General features: G+C 41.4%; 1 protein-coding gene across 3 annotated transcripts in view; it reads left to right on the top strand.

Moving 5' to 3' along the window:
• Positions 1-14,455, top strand: part of PGM1 (phosphoglucomutase 1) — a 58,124-nt gene that overhangs the window by 15,914 nt on the left and 27,755 nt on the right. Inside the window, exons 1-4 of one of the 3 annotated variants that reach the window (XM_067726396.1) lie at positions 7,877-8,295; positions 12,529-12,570; positions 13,300-13,462; positions 13,807-13,953. In XM_067726396.1, coding sequence (XP_067582497.1) covers positions 7,996-8,295; positions 12,529-12,570; positions 13,300-13,462; positions 13,807-13,953 — 652 coding nt within the window. In that variant the 5' untranslated portion in view covers positions 7,877-7,995. Of the gene's footprint in view, positions 1-7,876; positions 8,296-12,528; positions 12,571-13,299; positions 13,463-13,806; positions 13,954-14,455 lie in introns of those variants that run through there. The other 2 variants (XM_067726397.1, XM_067726398.1) reach the window with 2 other exon arrangements.

Consider the following 14,455-nt stretch of genomic DNA (forward strand, 5'->3'; position numbering starts at 1 on the left):
GAAAATATTCCCATTGTTCTCATATAATCTAATAATGATAATAGCAGATACTTGTGTAGGGTACCTTATGCCAGCAATGGTTTTAGAATTTTCTGTATATTACTTCATTCAGTCATGACTGCAACAATAAGTGAGATAGGGGGACTGTTGTTCTCCCCATTTTTACAGATGGGGCAATGGAAGCCCAAAAAGGCTAAGTAACTTGTCTGAGGTCACACAGCCAGTGACTGGCAGAACTGGGTTCCAACTTTTGTCAGTCTGGCCTTAGAATCCATTCCCTGAAATATTGCAGTAAACTCTCTGCATCTGATGATTTAAACATATAAGTATGGTGCATTCAAAGTTTTCTTGAATGATCCAATAATGTTTATAAATTTTATAAAATTCTCTTACTTGAAATCATAAGTCAAAATAAGTTACTCACCTATATCTTATAAATTGGAATCACAGGGCCGATCTATTAGATAAACCAATATCCCAGAGTCTCTTAATATACTTAAATATAGATTTTCTCCCAAGCTTATTGCAAAAATGTTAATACTATGATTTATTATCTCTCTACTACGAGTTTGATTTACTTCATGTCTACACTTAATTCTAAATCTTTTTATGTTAAGAAGTGCCCAATCCCCAACTTTAAACTATATCACAAAACTACAGTAATCAAGACAGTATGGTGCTGGTACAAAAACAGAAATATAGATCAATGGTACAGGATAGAATACCCAGAGATAAACCCACACACATATGGTCACCTAATTTATGACAAGGGAGGCAAGAACATACAGTGGAGAAAGGACAGCCTCTTCAGTAAGTGGTGCTGGGAAAACTGGACAGTTACATGTAAAAGAATGAAATTAGAATGGTACCTAACAACAGACACAAAAATAAACTCCAAATGGATTAAAGAGCTAAATGTAAGACCAGACACTATAAAACTCTTAGAGGAAAACATAGGAAAAACACTCTGACATAAACTACAGCAATATCTTTTTTGACCCACCTCCTAGACAAAGGGAAATAAAAACAAAAATAAACAAATGGGACCTAATGAAACGTAAAAGCTTTTGCACAGCAAAGGAAACCATAAACAAGAGAAAACGACAACCCTCAGAATGGGAGAAAATATTTGCAAATGAAACAACAGACAAAGGATTAATCTCCAAAATATACAAACAGCTCATGGAGCTCAATATCAAAAATATAAACAATCCAGTTAAAAAATGGGCAGAAGACCTAAATAGACATTTCACCAAGGAAGACATACAGGTGGCCAAGAGGCACATGAAAATATGCTCACCATCACTAATTATTAGAGAAATGCAAATCAAAGCTACAATGAGGTATCACCTCTTGCCAGTCAGAATGGCTATTATCAAAAAATCTAGAAACAAAAAATGCTGGAAAGGGTGTGGTGAAAAGGGAACCCTCCTGCACTGTTGGTGGGAATGTAAATAGATACAACCACTATGGAAAACAGTATGGAGATTCCTTAAAAAACTAAAAATAGAACTACCATATGACCCAGCAATCCCACTACTGGGCATATACCCTGAGAAAACCATAATTCAAAAAGAGACATGTACCACAACGTTCACTGAAGCTCTATTTACAATAGCCAGGACATGGAACCAACCTAAATGTCCATCGACAGATGAATGGATAAAGATGTGGCACATATATACAATGGAATATTACTCAGCCATAAAAAGAAAGAAAATTGAGTTTTTGTAGTGAGGTGGATGGACCTAGAGTCTGTCATACAGAGTGAAGTAAGTCAGAAAGAGAAAAACAAATGCCATATGCTAACACATATATGGAATCTAAAAAAAAAAATTGGTACCGATGAACCTAGTTGCAGGGCAGGAATAAAGATGTAGACATAGAGAATGGACTTGAGGACCCGGGGTGGGAGGGGGAGGCTGGGGTGAAGTGAGAGTAGCATCGACATATGTACACTACCGATGTAAAATAGTTAGCTAGTGGGAAGCAGCAGCATAGCACAAGGAGATCAGCTTGATGCTTTGCCATGACCTAGAGGGGTGGGATAGGGAGGGTGGGAGGGAGGCTCTAGAGGGAGGGGATATGGGGACATATGTATGCATATGGCTGATTCACCTTGGTGTACAACAGAAACTAACACAGTATTGTGAAACAATTATACTCCAGTAAAGATCTGTTTTTTAAAAAAAATTCTTTTATCCCAAGCAATTAGGAGTTACCTTTCCAATGGAATTGGGGGTGACACTGACTGGGAATCTGGCTATGGAAGCACCCCAGTCCAGAATGCCAGTGCCACCAGGGAAGTCTCAAGTGGCTTGTGTTCAAAGACCACAATCCGCAACTCTCATGTCTCACGAGTCTGCAACACTTGCCCACTTGAGAAGATTCATCTAACCTATATTCTGCCTGAATCTCCTCTGAATTCTTTTCCAGTTCTTCCTATACATCAGGCCCCCAGCTCTTAGGGATGCCTGAGTGGTCCAGAGTTGGATCCTGCGTAATATTGTCTCATATTCTCGTGTATCATCTGGCTGCCAGTTACAATTCTATAGATATTCTCATGACACGACATCCCTGCCCCACAGCGCCTGAGTTTACCTGTATTCCCAGTTCAAGGACTAACTGAATCTGACTGGCACACTTTTGAATCCTAATTCTAGATTCCTAGGAGAAAAAATATGAGTGATCCAGCTTTGGTCAGGTGTCTGCCGTTGGTGATCATGGCCTGCCATCAGGGTCCTGCAGTAGAAACTTGGCCCTAGGTATCCACTGTTGTGGGGTGGGATAGGGGACAGTTCTCAGAGAAGAGAGAGAGTGAACTGAAGGGGTCAGAGGAAAGAGCTTGTTCGGGTAGTGTCTTCATATTGGAGGAAAATAACTTAAAAGGGCCCAAACTGGCCAAGACTCAAAGTTGAAGTCCTTTGTAAGAGGAGCAGCTTTTGACAAGATCACAGAGACCAGGATCCTCAGAGCCACCTCAGCTGCAGAGGCAATCCTTTTTTGCAAGCCTTGATTCATCTTTTTCCAGTCTCTCCTCCAAGCTATTTGATGCACCACTGGCAGCCATTCAACTTTCCAAAAAATAGCAGTTTGTATTCCTCTGGCTTAAAAATTTCCATAGCTTTTGGTGTCTGCAGAATAAACTTTATTGTGATTCATGAGACTCTATAATCTTGCCCCAACTACTTTTCAGCCTTACCCCATCACTGCAACCTCTTGCGAGCCATGGCTCTGTCCATGCACCTCCAGGACAGCACGGAGGCCACCAGGCTGTGATGGCTCCTCCAAAAAGAACTTCTTAAGAACAAAAGTCCGTTCGCCTGTTTTTCCTATCCCTATCACCCCTCAGAATGTGAAAAAAATTCATATCTTTACATCATTTTCTAGTTCACAAAGGCTTTCACAGACATTCAGGGAAGTCATCGTCCCCCAAACCTTGTGAGGCAGGTATCATTATCCCATTTTAGAGATGAGGACATTAAGGATGGAAGGGTGAGGGGCTGACATTTACTGATAATCTGCTGTATGCCAGACACAGGTACTAAGTGTTTTCACACCTGTTGCCTGATTCAGTTCTCAGAACAACCTTGACAGCTATCCCCATCTTACAGGCTCAAGTCAGTTAACTTGCTCGAGATTATACCTCCTCATACATTTTAGAGTGCAAGATATGAGCCCTGGGGCTTCCCTGGTGGCGCAGTGGTTGAGAGTCCGCCTGCCGATGCAGCGGGCACGGGTTCGTGCCCCGGTCCGGGAGGATCCCACATGCTGCGGAGCGGCTGGGCCTGTGAGCCATGGCCGCTGGGGCTGCGTGTCCGGAGCCTGTGCTCCGCCACGGGAGAGGCCACAGCAGTGACAGGCCCACGTACTGCAAAAAAAAAAAAAAAAAAAAAAGATATGAGCCCTGGTTGTGTCTGGCTCCTGAACCTGTGGTTTTTGCATTATCCTGCAGTGCCTCTCCTGGGGCTGGCATTCACTGCATGCCTACTTACTGTTGGTTGGAGAAATGAATGACTCTTCCCAGCTTTCGTTTCCTGTCACTGGGGTCAAACACGCCAAGCACTCAGGCAGGCACCTGCAGCTGTCACAAGCGCAGGGCTTTGGGCTGGGGGTCTAATGAGCCCTGCTGCTTTTAGCCCAGTTAGTAGCTTTCTTTCTAGTGCTTGTGCTGAGAGAAAGCGTTACCAGTTCTATCCACTATGCCCACACCTGTGGCATTTTCTAAAGAATAATTCTTGGTGTGAAGAGGCGAACCTTTTCAGGCCCTGGGTCCAGCCCTCCCACTGGCCCTGGGGCACAGCAGTTAGTAACCCAGTAAATATTTGTCAATGGCAAAAAACAAAGGTAGAATGAATAAAGGATTGGCAAGTCTTCAGTTTCTGCTGTGTTCTCCTAGGAAGGCATCATTGCTGATCAGAGTGGGAGCTGGAGTCTTTGCGAGGCTGGGAGCGAAGGGGTTCATAACTCTGCCATTGTGAAATTGATTGGACCCAAGACCAGGATGAAAGTTCCTTGTCTGAAGGGAATAATCCTTAAATCCCCTGCATGGTTTAAATGTAATTTGTGTCATTGTGAAGGAGTACTGGCAAGGCAGGCGAATTCATTAGGCTAAATTGGGTTCGCTATGCTCGACAGTAACGTTTCCGAAGATGAAGTTCAACCTTTGCTGGAGAGCTCAGACAAATGAGTTTCTTAATAGCCAGCCCACTTAGTCTGAGCGTCTTCGGAAGCTTAATGTTTTTAATGCTTCTTCTTTTTTACCACACTTCACAGTCCATCTAACATTTTTGCTTCTGGTAATATTTTTATGTGGGGTTGAATTCTGTAGTGTCCATAAAATTATGACCCAGGCCCATCTTTAGAACAGAAGCTTTTCTAGGGCAAGGATTATATCTTTTTGGTTTAGTTTTGCATGTTGACAAACACCATGCTGACACGTGTAGTTGGTGAAAACATTGCTCTTCATTTTGGGGAACAGAACTCTCTCCTTCGGAGCCTTAGATTTGATGTGCACTTAAATTGCTGGATATTCATTGGCACGTGCAGGGGCCATGAGAGATGAGGTCTTTTCCAGTCCATGCCTCGCCGTAAAGCTGGCTCACATACAGTGAAGTAAAAAAGTGTACGTGCCCACGCGGACATTCCCATCCAGGAAGGGGGCGCTGGGTTCACCTAGTGACCTGATTCCCCAGGTTTCACAGGTAGGACTTCCCGGTGCTCAAACACTGCTGTCTATTTCCATTTGTGTTCAATAATGTTTTAAATATGAAGATGTTCCGCTGGGGAGCTATATTTAAAAACCTTGGAAGTGAGAGGCCATCAAATAATGAACCCCAAAGTGGCATATCAGCTAATTGGAGAGTGAGGAGTAGAAGACCACCAGCATTATTGTTTGCAATGATTCTTCTAAACTACTTTAGAATATATATTTTTTAACCTTTAAGAATCAGAATACTTACGTTTGGAATACTTTCTGTATCAGTCAGTTTTTAGGTGGTTAGAAACTGGTACTAGGCCTAGGAACAGGCCTAATCCTGGAGAAGTGTAGCTCTTACGACACTTTCAATGTGAAAAATATTTTTAGAAACAAATTTTAGTCCATATGAAAACACACTGCTAAGCTGAGGTGTTCTAGTATATGATGTGGCCACTGTCTTTAAAAAAAACAAACAAACAAGCATTTGCCATCCTTTGAAATAACACCTGTTGGATCTTATGCTGCAAACAAACCCATTTTGATGCTTGTGGGGTTTTTTTGTGTTGAACATCTATCGATTTTGAATTTTCATAGTTATGCCTTGATTCTTCATCATTTCTCATTTTACGAAATTGATTTGCATTGACCATAAACTGTAAATAAAATAAGTGAATGTGTGGGAAAAGCCCCCGACAAAACATTACTCTTCTAGTTCTGGCTTCAGAAAGAGCTGAGAGAGAGTGGTCGATCACCAGCAGAGAACATGCTGGAAAGTGTGGGCAGAGAAGCTTTAGTGGGGATATTGGAGCCCCTTTTCAACGAAGTGTCCCTGAATCTATGCTGGGCTTTCAAGACCTTGTTAAGGACACTACCAATTACATGGTTGGTTGCTCTGTTATTCCCAATGAAAAGACTGTTGAGTTGATATTTCATGAATGCGGATCTATTATTAAATATGTCAAGACACATAGACTGGCATAATTTGCGAGCCTATCTAAAACCAGAGAAAAATGGCCACGGAACTTAATATATATGAATTAAAAAAATGCATTTGTATTAAGTTGAAAAACATTGGGTGTGTAAACTACTGTTCATAAAGGAAGCTTACTTCCTAAGAATTTTGGTTTTAAACTTGAAATAAGAGGGAAAAATAAGCTATAAAAAGCAATTGTCTTTTGGCTGACTGGTTTTCAGCTTAATAGACGTGTCTTGTGAATTGTTATAATGTTATGTCTCGAGGTCCTCTTTTCAGGTGGGCCAGCCCCGTTTGCCATTTGAAGGAGACTAGGCTTCCTTGGTAGTGGCCTGCTTTCTGCTCATGAGCCCGTTAGCTCTCCTGGTCCAGTATGTGTAGCCCCTGGAGCACAGAGACATTCTTGCCTCACAGAGGGCAGTCTGCTGCTCTCAGGGCCTGTCTGCTTTTGGACTGGCTTGACAAATTATTAGAAAAATACTCAGATTTTGTTTCTCAAGAGATTACTACTTTTCCCTTGAAAACCTGACTTTTATGTGCCCATCAAACTCCCCAGACATGTGGCGTAACTAGTCTTGATTTACTTCTTAAGCCTTGTTAACAAGTTCACCAAAACCTTGACAATGGAGCTTCGTAATTGACAACTTTCGCTGAGCCAGATAAAGAACACGACATGTATGTACTGAAATAGATTATTAATAAAATCTCAGGGATCAAATGGGATGAGGTAGAACGTTTTTAAACATCTTAGGTTCTTCAAATGCAGAGGACTTAAACTGCTTCACTAAAAATGTTTTCTTAAAAGTCAAGTGTACTTAAAACTGAGAATATGAATATACACATTTTAATCTTATGTTCATATTATTTTTCCAAATAATAACTTGATCAAGCCTCATGCATTCAGAAAAACTTACTTCCCTCTCCCCCTACCATACACACACTATTCTGCTTATGTTTTCAAGGATGTGGTGCATCTTCATCCCTACTTTTCTATAAGTTCAAGGGAATGACCAAGCTGTTGGTCATTCAGGGCATATTTGTGAATCTATTCTTCTAGAACTGAATACTTTTTTGTTAAATCTTTGGTGGCCAGTGAATAAATCTGTTCTGTTAGATGCTCTTTTTCCTTCTAACTGGGATTGCATGTGGGAAGTAAAAAAAAATCACTTGAGTATCAAATACTTAAGTATCAAAAATGACAGTGATGAAAGGAAACCAGAGGTAACTGAGATCCTTCACTTCCATTTTAAGATTGACCTTTAACTTGTGAGATGGCCTGGAACAACTTTAGCTGCAGATGGCCTTCACAGTGATGACTGCCCAGAGAGGCTCTGTTTTAAGGGGTGTCAGTAGCAGAGAGCCTGGTGGGAGCCACACCAGGGTGTCTTGTTAATGATCCTGCCTCTTAGGACCGCACTTGCTCCGTCTTTGTCTGGCTCTGAGAGTGGAGTCTGGAGGCCACCTGGTGTTTGTAACTGAAGTCTGCTGCATGCAACACCCTCTGGACCCATCTCCACCCTAACAGGGAAATGAGGCAAAAATAATTGAAGGGTATTTGGCTTGGTTATGTGGGCAGACTGTCCTCATCAAAACAACTTTGAAGATCTGTGGATGTGGGTGGGTGTTTGGTCCGTAACTTTTTCACACGGGGTGACGACAACAGGAATTAACTCTGCTTCGTCATTGAGAGTGATCTTCCAGGCAAGACCTCTATTTTAGTTACTCGGCCAACACTGTTGCAGCTTCGGTTTGGACAGACTATTTGGGGGACCCTTGGCTGCTTTCTGGGCACCCTCACTGAGCCAACTGGTGGAAGTGAAAGATGAGTGATCCTGATGAATGGATTTCCGGGAAATACAGAAAAATGGAAGAAGGTCCTCTCCCTCTGTTGACTTTTGCTACAGCTCCCTACTACGACCAGAAACCAGGAACTAGTGGATTACGGAAGAAAACCTATTATTTCGAGGCAAAGCCATGCTATCTGGAGAATTTCATCCAGAGTGTATTCTTTTCCATAGACCTAAAAGATCGCCAGGGATCCTCACTGGTGGTTGGTGGAGATGGGCGGTATTTTAATAAATCAGCAATAGAGACAATAGTGCAGATGGCAGCTGCCAATGGGGTTGGTATACGATAAGTATTGCTATGCTTCTGGCTCTCCACATAACCTCTTAATTTTGCAGAAATATACACAAGTACAAAGATTTGTATATTGTAAACGCCTCAATGCTACTAGCATCCAATTAAGTTTCATTGTGACTTCAGAGATTGTATATTGTGATATTACCCCTGAAATTACATTAGTCACATTGGGATATGGGAATGTAAGCTTAATTTCTTATGTTGTGCTCTGTGCCTGTTGCTTGAAAAAGTACCTGTTGCTTTTAGACATTCAAAGCGTACCCCAGGCTTAAGCTGTCTTATCTACATTCAACTAGTTTTGAGGGACACTCTGTCCTGTGTATGAGGCGCTAATGAGCAGCGGAGAGAAGAAGATTTTGTTTTCTTTCAATGGCTTCCTTGTTGAAGTTCAGTCACTTGTCAAACAGGAAAACAAAAGCCAGGGCACGCTGTTATTTGTGGATCCCGGTAGTTGTGCAGAAATGCTAGGAGGGAATTGGAAAATGTTAGGTGTGAGCTTTCCAAGAGGACGTGTTACAGGGGAACCCACTTATAATGACCTTGAACACAAAGAAGCCCTGTGTGTGGTGAATTTGTGCAGCAGGGTAGAGATAATAACTCCTGTAAGACTATAATATATGGAGGCTCTGCTAACGCTCTGCATCGTGAAAAACTGTGTTGCCTGAATTAACCAAATCAGAAGGAATCTTGCACCAGGAAGCATTGATCTTGATAATCTAACAATTTGCACAGCCTTACTGATTTACAGGAAGGCAGGCATCAGGACATTGGTGTTTTTTGCTCTGCAAATTCCTCTGTGGGACCAAAAATATATTTTTAGATTTTAGATTACACTTAGCAATAATTTGGAGCACACAGTCCTTCAGTACTTATAAATTTTAAAAATCTGTTTTATTTCCTTTCTGGAAGCAATTCTGATTCTGAGAACATAAAAATTTAGCATTGTAGCCAAATGTGTTGGGCATTCATTTTCAGTCTGTTTTAACAACACACTAAGAAGGTGTGATTACAAAAGCCAAATTTAAAAAAAAGCATATGTTATCAAATTTAGAAGAGTTTGTAGATCCTACTGTTTATGTGAGGTTTCCTTTATACCCAGTTTCAGAATGTGAATGCCTCTCATGTAAAATTTGCTGATAAAGTACTCAAATATGAAATTATGACACATACACATTTTTAAGATAAAATGTGACATGCTGTCCATTTGAGGAGAGCTGCAAAGGGAACGAACGGTATTAAGATGCTTTTAATCTTTTGGGGGAGAACGAATGGAACATTATTTCTCCAAATATATCTAGATTGTTGAGTGGATCTTGTACACTGTCCCCTTTGCTGTGATATATTTGGCTTCATTTCATTTTTGTGCAAAGCAGAAGGATGTGGAAGATGTGGTAGGAATGTGTAATTCAGGCAGACGCTATAGACTTTCTCAGATTTACCATCTGAAGGTTTGCTAAATAATGCAATCAAGTGATAATACTTGACTAAATATGGTAACTGCCTATTTGTTAGAGCTGTGACAGCCCCAGCAATATTTTCAAGTCTTTCCAAGGACATTCCTCATTAAAAATAATGTTGCATTTAAACGTCACACTACCCGGCTGACTTACATAAAACGTTTAGTGGACCCATAAAGCACTTTCATCTGATAAAACCTATCAAATCCTATATAGTTTGATTTCCTTTTCTAGCATATCCTAAATTCTGACTGTTTTAACATCCCTTTGATTGTGGGCAGAACTTTAGGGAGGCAATCTAAAGGAAAGAAAATTTATTGCCACAGATTTTGGTAGAAGTCAATGTTCCTTCCTCAGCTTTGTCAATACCCACTCCACCCGTGAGCCGATTCTAGGAGAGCTTCTCAGCCTAGTGAGCTACATGGAGATCATTTCATTTCTCCCCTTTAGTACAGTTTTATCTGGTACATTTACAGGTAATGGAATACACTCTGCCTTTGTTTTTATTTGCACAGAGCTGTCTGCATTTACAGGCAATTTTAATGTACAAAATAAAACATTGGTGGGGCCCCGTTTATAGTACGGGTATGTCATTCAGTCCCCCGAGCTTTAAACCTAGAGATAATTTTAGAAATGAGAATAGAACCTGTGTGTATGACTGGCAGAGCAAAGAAAATGGAACTTGTTTTTTTGTTTGTTTTTGTGTGAAACATAAAACACCAGGCCCTATTTTCAATTAAAAGGAATATTTTAAAGTTTGCTCCCTGTCATGGTTAACTATCAAATGTGGGGTTGGGGGGAGAGTGAGGTATCCAGCTTGGCAGCAGGACGTGAGTCTTACGGAAGGGAGTAAAGGGCCAGGAGGAAGGGCAGGAAAGGCTGCTTGGTGAAGGACTCTCAGTGTGGCATGAAGGGGTATCTCTAAGTTGGTAGACACTTGGGACCCAGGGAAGGGTTTTTTTTTTTTAATTTTCTTTTTTGTGGTAGAGTATACCTAACAAAATTTGCTGTTTTAACCATTTTTAAGTGTACAATTCATTGGTATTCATTACATTCACAGTGTTCTGCAACCATCACCACTATCTAGTTCCAGAACCTTTTCATCATCTCATCCAAAACTCTGTACCCACGAAACAAGAAGTCCCCATTCTCTTCTCCCCCCAACCCCTGGCAACTTTGGTTTTACTTGCTGTGAATTTACCTGTTCTGTGTCCTTCATATAAGTGGAACCATACAATACTTGTCCTTTTGTGTCTGGCTTATTTTACTTAGTATAATGTTTTCAAGGTACATCCATATTGTAGCATGTATCAGATTTCCTTCCTTTCTGAGGCTGAATAATATTCCATTGTATGTGTATGCCACATTTTGTTTATCCATTCATCTTTTAATGGACATTTGGGTTGTTTCCACTTTTGGCTATTGTGTATAATGCTGCTGTGAACATGGGTGTGCAAATATCTGTTTGAGTCCCTGCTTTCTTTTTGTGTTTATACCTAGAAGTGGAATTTCTGGATTGTATGGTACAGGGAAGGTTTTTGAGTAGGGGAGGGACACAGTTAGAACTATGGTTTAGAAAGATGAACTAAGTGGGCCTGAGTAGGTCAGATAGATTCAGCCAGGGTAGGGCAAGGGAGGTACAGGTGGGAGAGAGGCAGGGGAGGTTGAGTCAGGAGCTGTTACAATGCTCCAGACATCCTTAAGGGGAGGAAGGTAATAGAGTAATTTCTCCCCAATATCAGGTTGAGGATTAATATTGCTGAGGATAATTCATGGAAAAGAGTCTGCTCTGGAAGGGAATATTTTGGCCAGCTGTACCTATTCTTGGGCTCAGGAGAAGGAACCTACCGTGGACTTCCCTTGCTTCTCTTGACTTTCTCTCTTACTCTTACCTTCTGGTATAGTCCTCTCAGTCTTGGACCATTCCTGACAGCAGATTTCACCGTAAGGAATGGTAGAATTAAGGGGTGACTTGGGTGGCATAGCTTAATATTCATTTATCAGTTTCCCCTTCCACATTAAGAACATACAGAATCCAAGTAAAAGTCAGTGTGCTTGATGGGGAAACACTGTTTCCAGATAACTCCACCAGCCACTCTGGCTAATTAAACTGCCATCTGTAAGCTCCTCTCATCGAAATTATGGAACTGCTCAGCCATAGGCTTTTATTTTCATCAGAACCACACCCGGAAACTGCTGGAAGGGTGAGATGTTACCATTACCACTGTATTGAGTCAGGGAGCTACCACTTCCTGAGGGAGGCAGAACGTAAGAAATATATTAGGATAACAGAAATTGTTCAGAGAGAGACACATGAGAGCCAAGTTGTGCCTGCAATGAAGTGGCTGCCTCCTGAGAGGTGGTTGGTAGTGGAGAGGGTTAATTATAAGGCAGTCGAGCCGTTAGTGACCTGCGGGAAGGTGGCAAAGCTAACAGTCCCAGAAAAACTTCCCCAGGGAATCCAGGTATCTCATTGGCATTTTCAACATTAGAAATGCATCTTCCACCATCAAGTCATTTCTTCAACCATGTTTATCTTGGGTGGGGCAAGAAGAAATAACAACTGGAAAACTTAAAAACATCCTCGTCCCTTCCTTCTTTCAGAGGGGAGAATGGAGGAGGGGCACAAACTCCTTGTTTTTTAAATCTTTTCATGTAGCAGTCACATCTTCTCTAGTCAGAGGAACGGACAGAACTTCTTCCTTCTTTTCCAACTTGCGTCGTGTTGAAACAGATATAAATTACTCTCATTTTAGCAAAGGAGCTGTGCTGATACCATCTGTGAGAGGTATGGGAAGGTGAGTTAAGAACGCAACAGAAGTACCACCTGTAGCTCTTTCATGTAGGTGTTCTGGCTGGTTTACCCAGTAACACTCCCAGCATTCCCTGCCTTAGGCCCAGGAAGTAGCTCAGGTACACCCTAACATGGGTAGGTGTGTCCGGCTTGGAGGAACCCCCAAATCCAAGCTTGACTGGAAACATAAATTTATGAGATGCATTTTGTAACATTTCTTCATGTAAAGTTTGCCCCTTTTACTTTGTCAGATATTTTAGTTTACAGAAGCCTTGTGTTTGGGTTAGAATTCCTTTAACTAGTTAAATTTATATTCTTTTTCCCAATGTGGATTGAAAGTGTGATTATAGTGGATAAAAATGTGGGTTTTCTCACAAATTTTTAATGAATCCAAATTATGAACCTAGTCTGGAAAGGCTGTGTTTTGTTTTCTTGCCAAAGCCTTACAGCGTCCCTGGATCATACACTACAAAGTCCCAAAAAGCTATCTGAAGGAATGGCTTTGTTCAGCAATGCTGATTCTACTTCAGTAATAATATTACTCAACAACAGCAATAAAATACTCTACTTCGATATAATAATACTATTAATCCAAGCTGTTAGATGTTCATTAAAGGACATCTTTTCTTGTCCAGTAGAATATTTCTTTGTCCATCTGGCTGTTCTGGCATTTCTGTGCAGTAGCTCTGGATTTATTAACGTTAAAGTGTTTGTTCTGGATTTCTTCTCCTAGATTGGTCGCCTGGTTATTGGACAGAATGGAATCCTCTCCACCCCTGCTGTATCCTGCATCATTAGAAAGATCAAAGCCATTGGTGGGATCATTCTGACAGCCAGCCACAACCCAGGAGGACCCAATGGAGATTTTGGAATCAAATTCAATATTTCCAATGGAGGTGAGTTTGCTGTCATTTTGAGTATAGCCAATTTTATGTTCTGTAGGACACACTGATGACCAAGGCCCTGGGAGGTCAGGGTTCCCGTTCTGATCCTTAGCAAGGGAGCTTTTTGTTTCCTTTTGGTGAAAATGAGATGCTTTTCATTTTGCTGTACCTGAGTATGAGGAGCCGTGCATGCATGATCATTAACATAATATTTCCTTTTAGAAAATTCCGACACTTTGCTGCTTGAATGGTGGCATGGCAGATGTGCTAGTAAGGAGGAGTTGATGAGCTTTGTGCCCTTTGTATTTCCATGTCAACTGTACAAAATGACCCACTGTTTGCTGTTTGATTTCCAGGTCCTGCCCCGGAAGCAATAACTGATAAAATTTTCCAAATCAGCAAGACAATCGAAGACTATGCAATTTGTCCTGACCTGCATGTAGACCTTGGGGTTCTGGGAAAGCAGCAATTTGACCTGGAAAACAAGTTCAAACCCTTCACAGGCATGTTTACTCTTCTCCTCTGTTGCCCACTCCTAGTTCCAACTTGAGGGATTTGCCTTTCAAGGTTTTAATAACATGGGTCTTTATCTTTGGAAAGATAGTGGTCACCAAGCTTTGCATGCATGAATTAGCAGGTCTGGAAGTCTAGAGACCTGGGCTCTTTGGGCCCTGCTGGGGATCAGCTGTGTGACCTTGGGTGAGTTGTTTCCAAATCTCTCGGCTTCAGTTTCCATACGTATAAAACGAACAGCCTTGAGGAGAAGACCTGTAAGGTCATGTTCATAGCTATCTTTTATTGAGCTTTTATTATGTGCCAAGCTCTTCACATGCATTATCTCATTTTATTCTTACAGTAGCCCTGTGAGGGCAGCACTGTCAGTATTCACTTTTTCCAGATGAGGAAACAAAGGCTGAGAGAGCTTAAGTAACAGGCTCCAGGTCACATAGTCAGTGAGTGGTAAGCCAGGATTCAGACACAGGTGTGAATGATTCCAAAGCCTGG

This window comes from Pseudorca crassidens, chromosome 2 (genome assembly GCF_039906515.1).
Source record: "Pseudorca crassidens isolate mPseCra1 chromosome 2, mPseCra1.hap1, whole genome shotgun sequence".
Lineage (NCBI taxonomy): Eukaryota > Metazoa > Chordata > Mammalia > Artiodactyla > Delphinidae > Pseudorca > Pseudorca crassidens.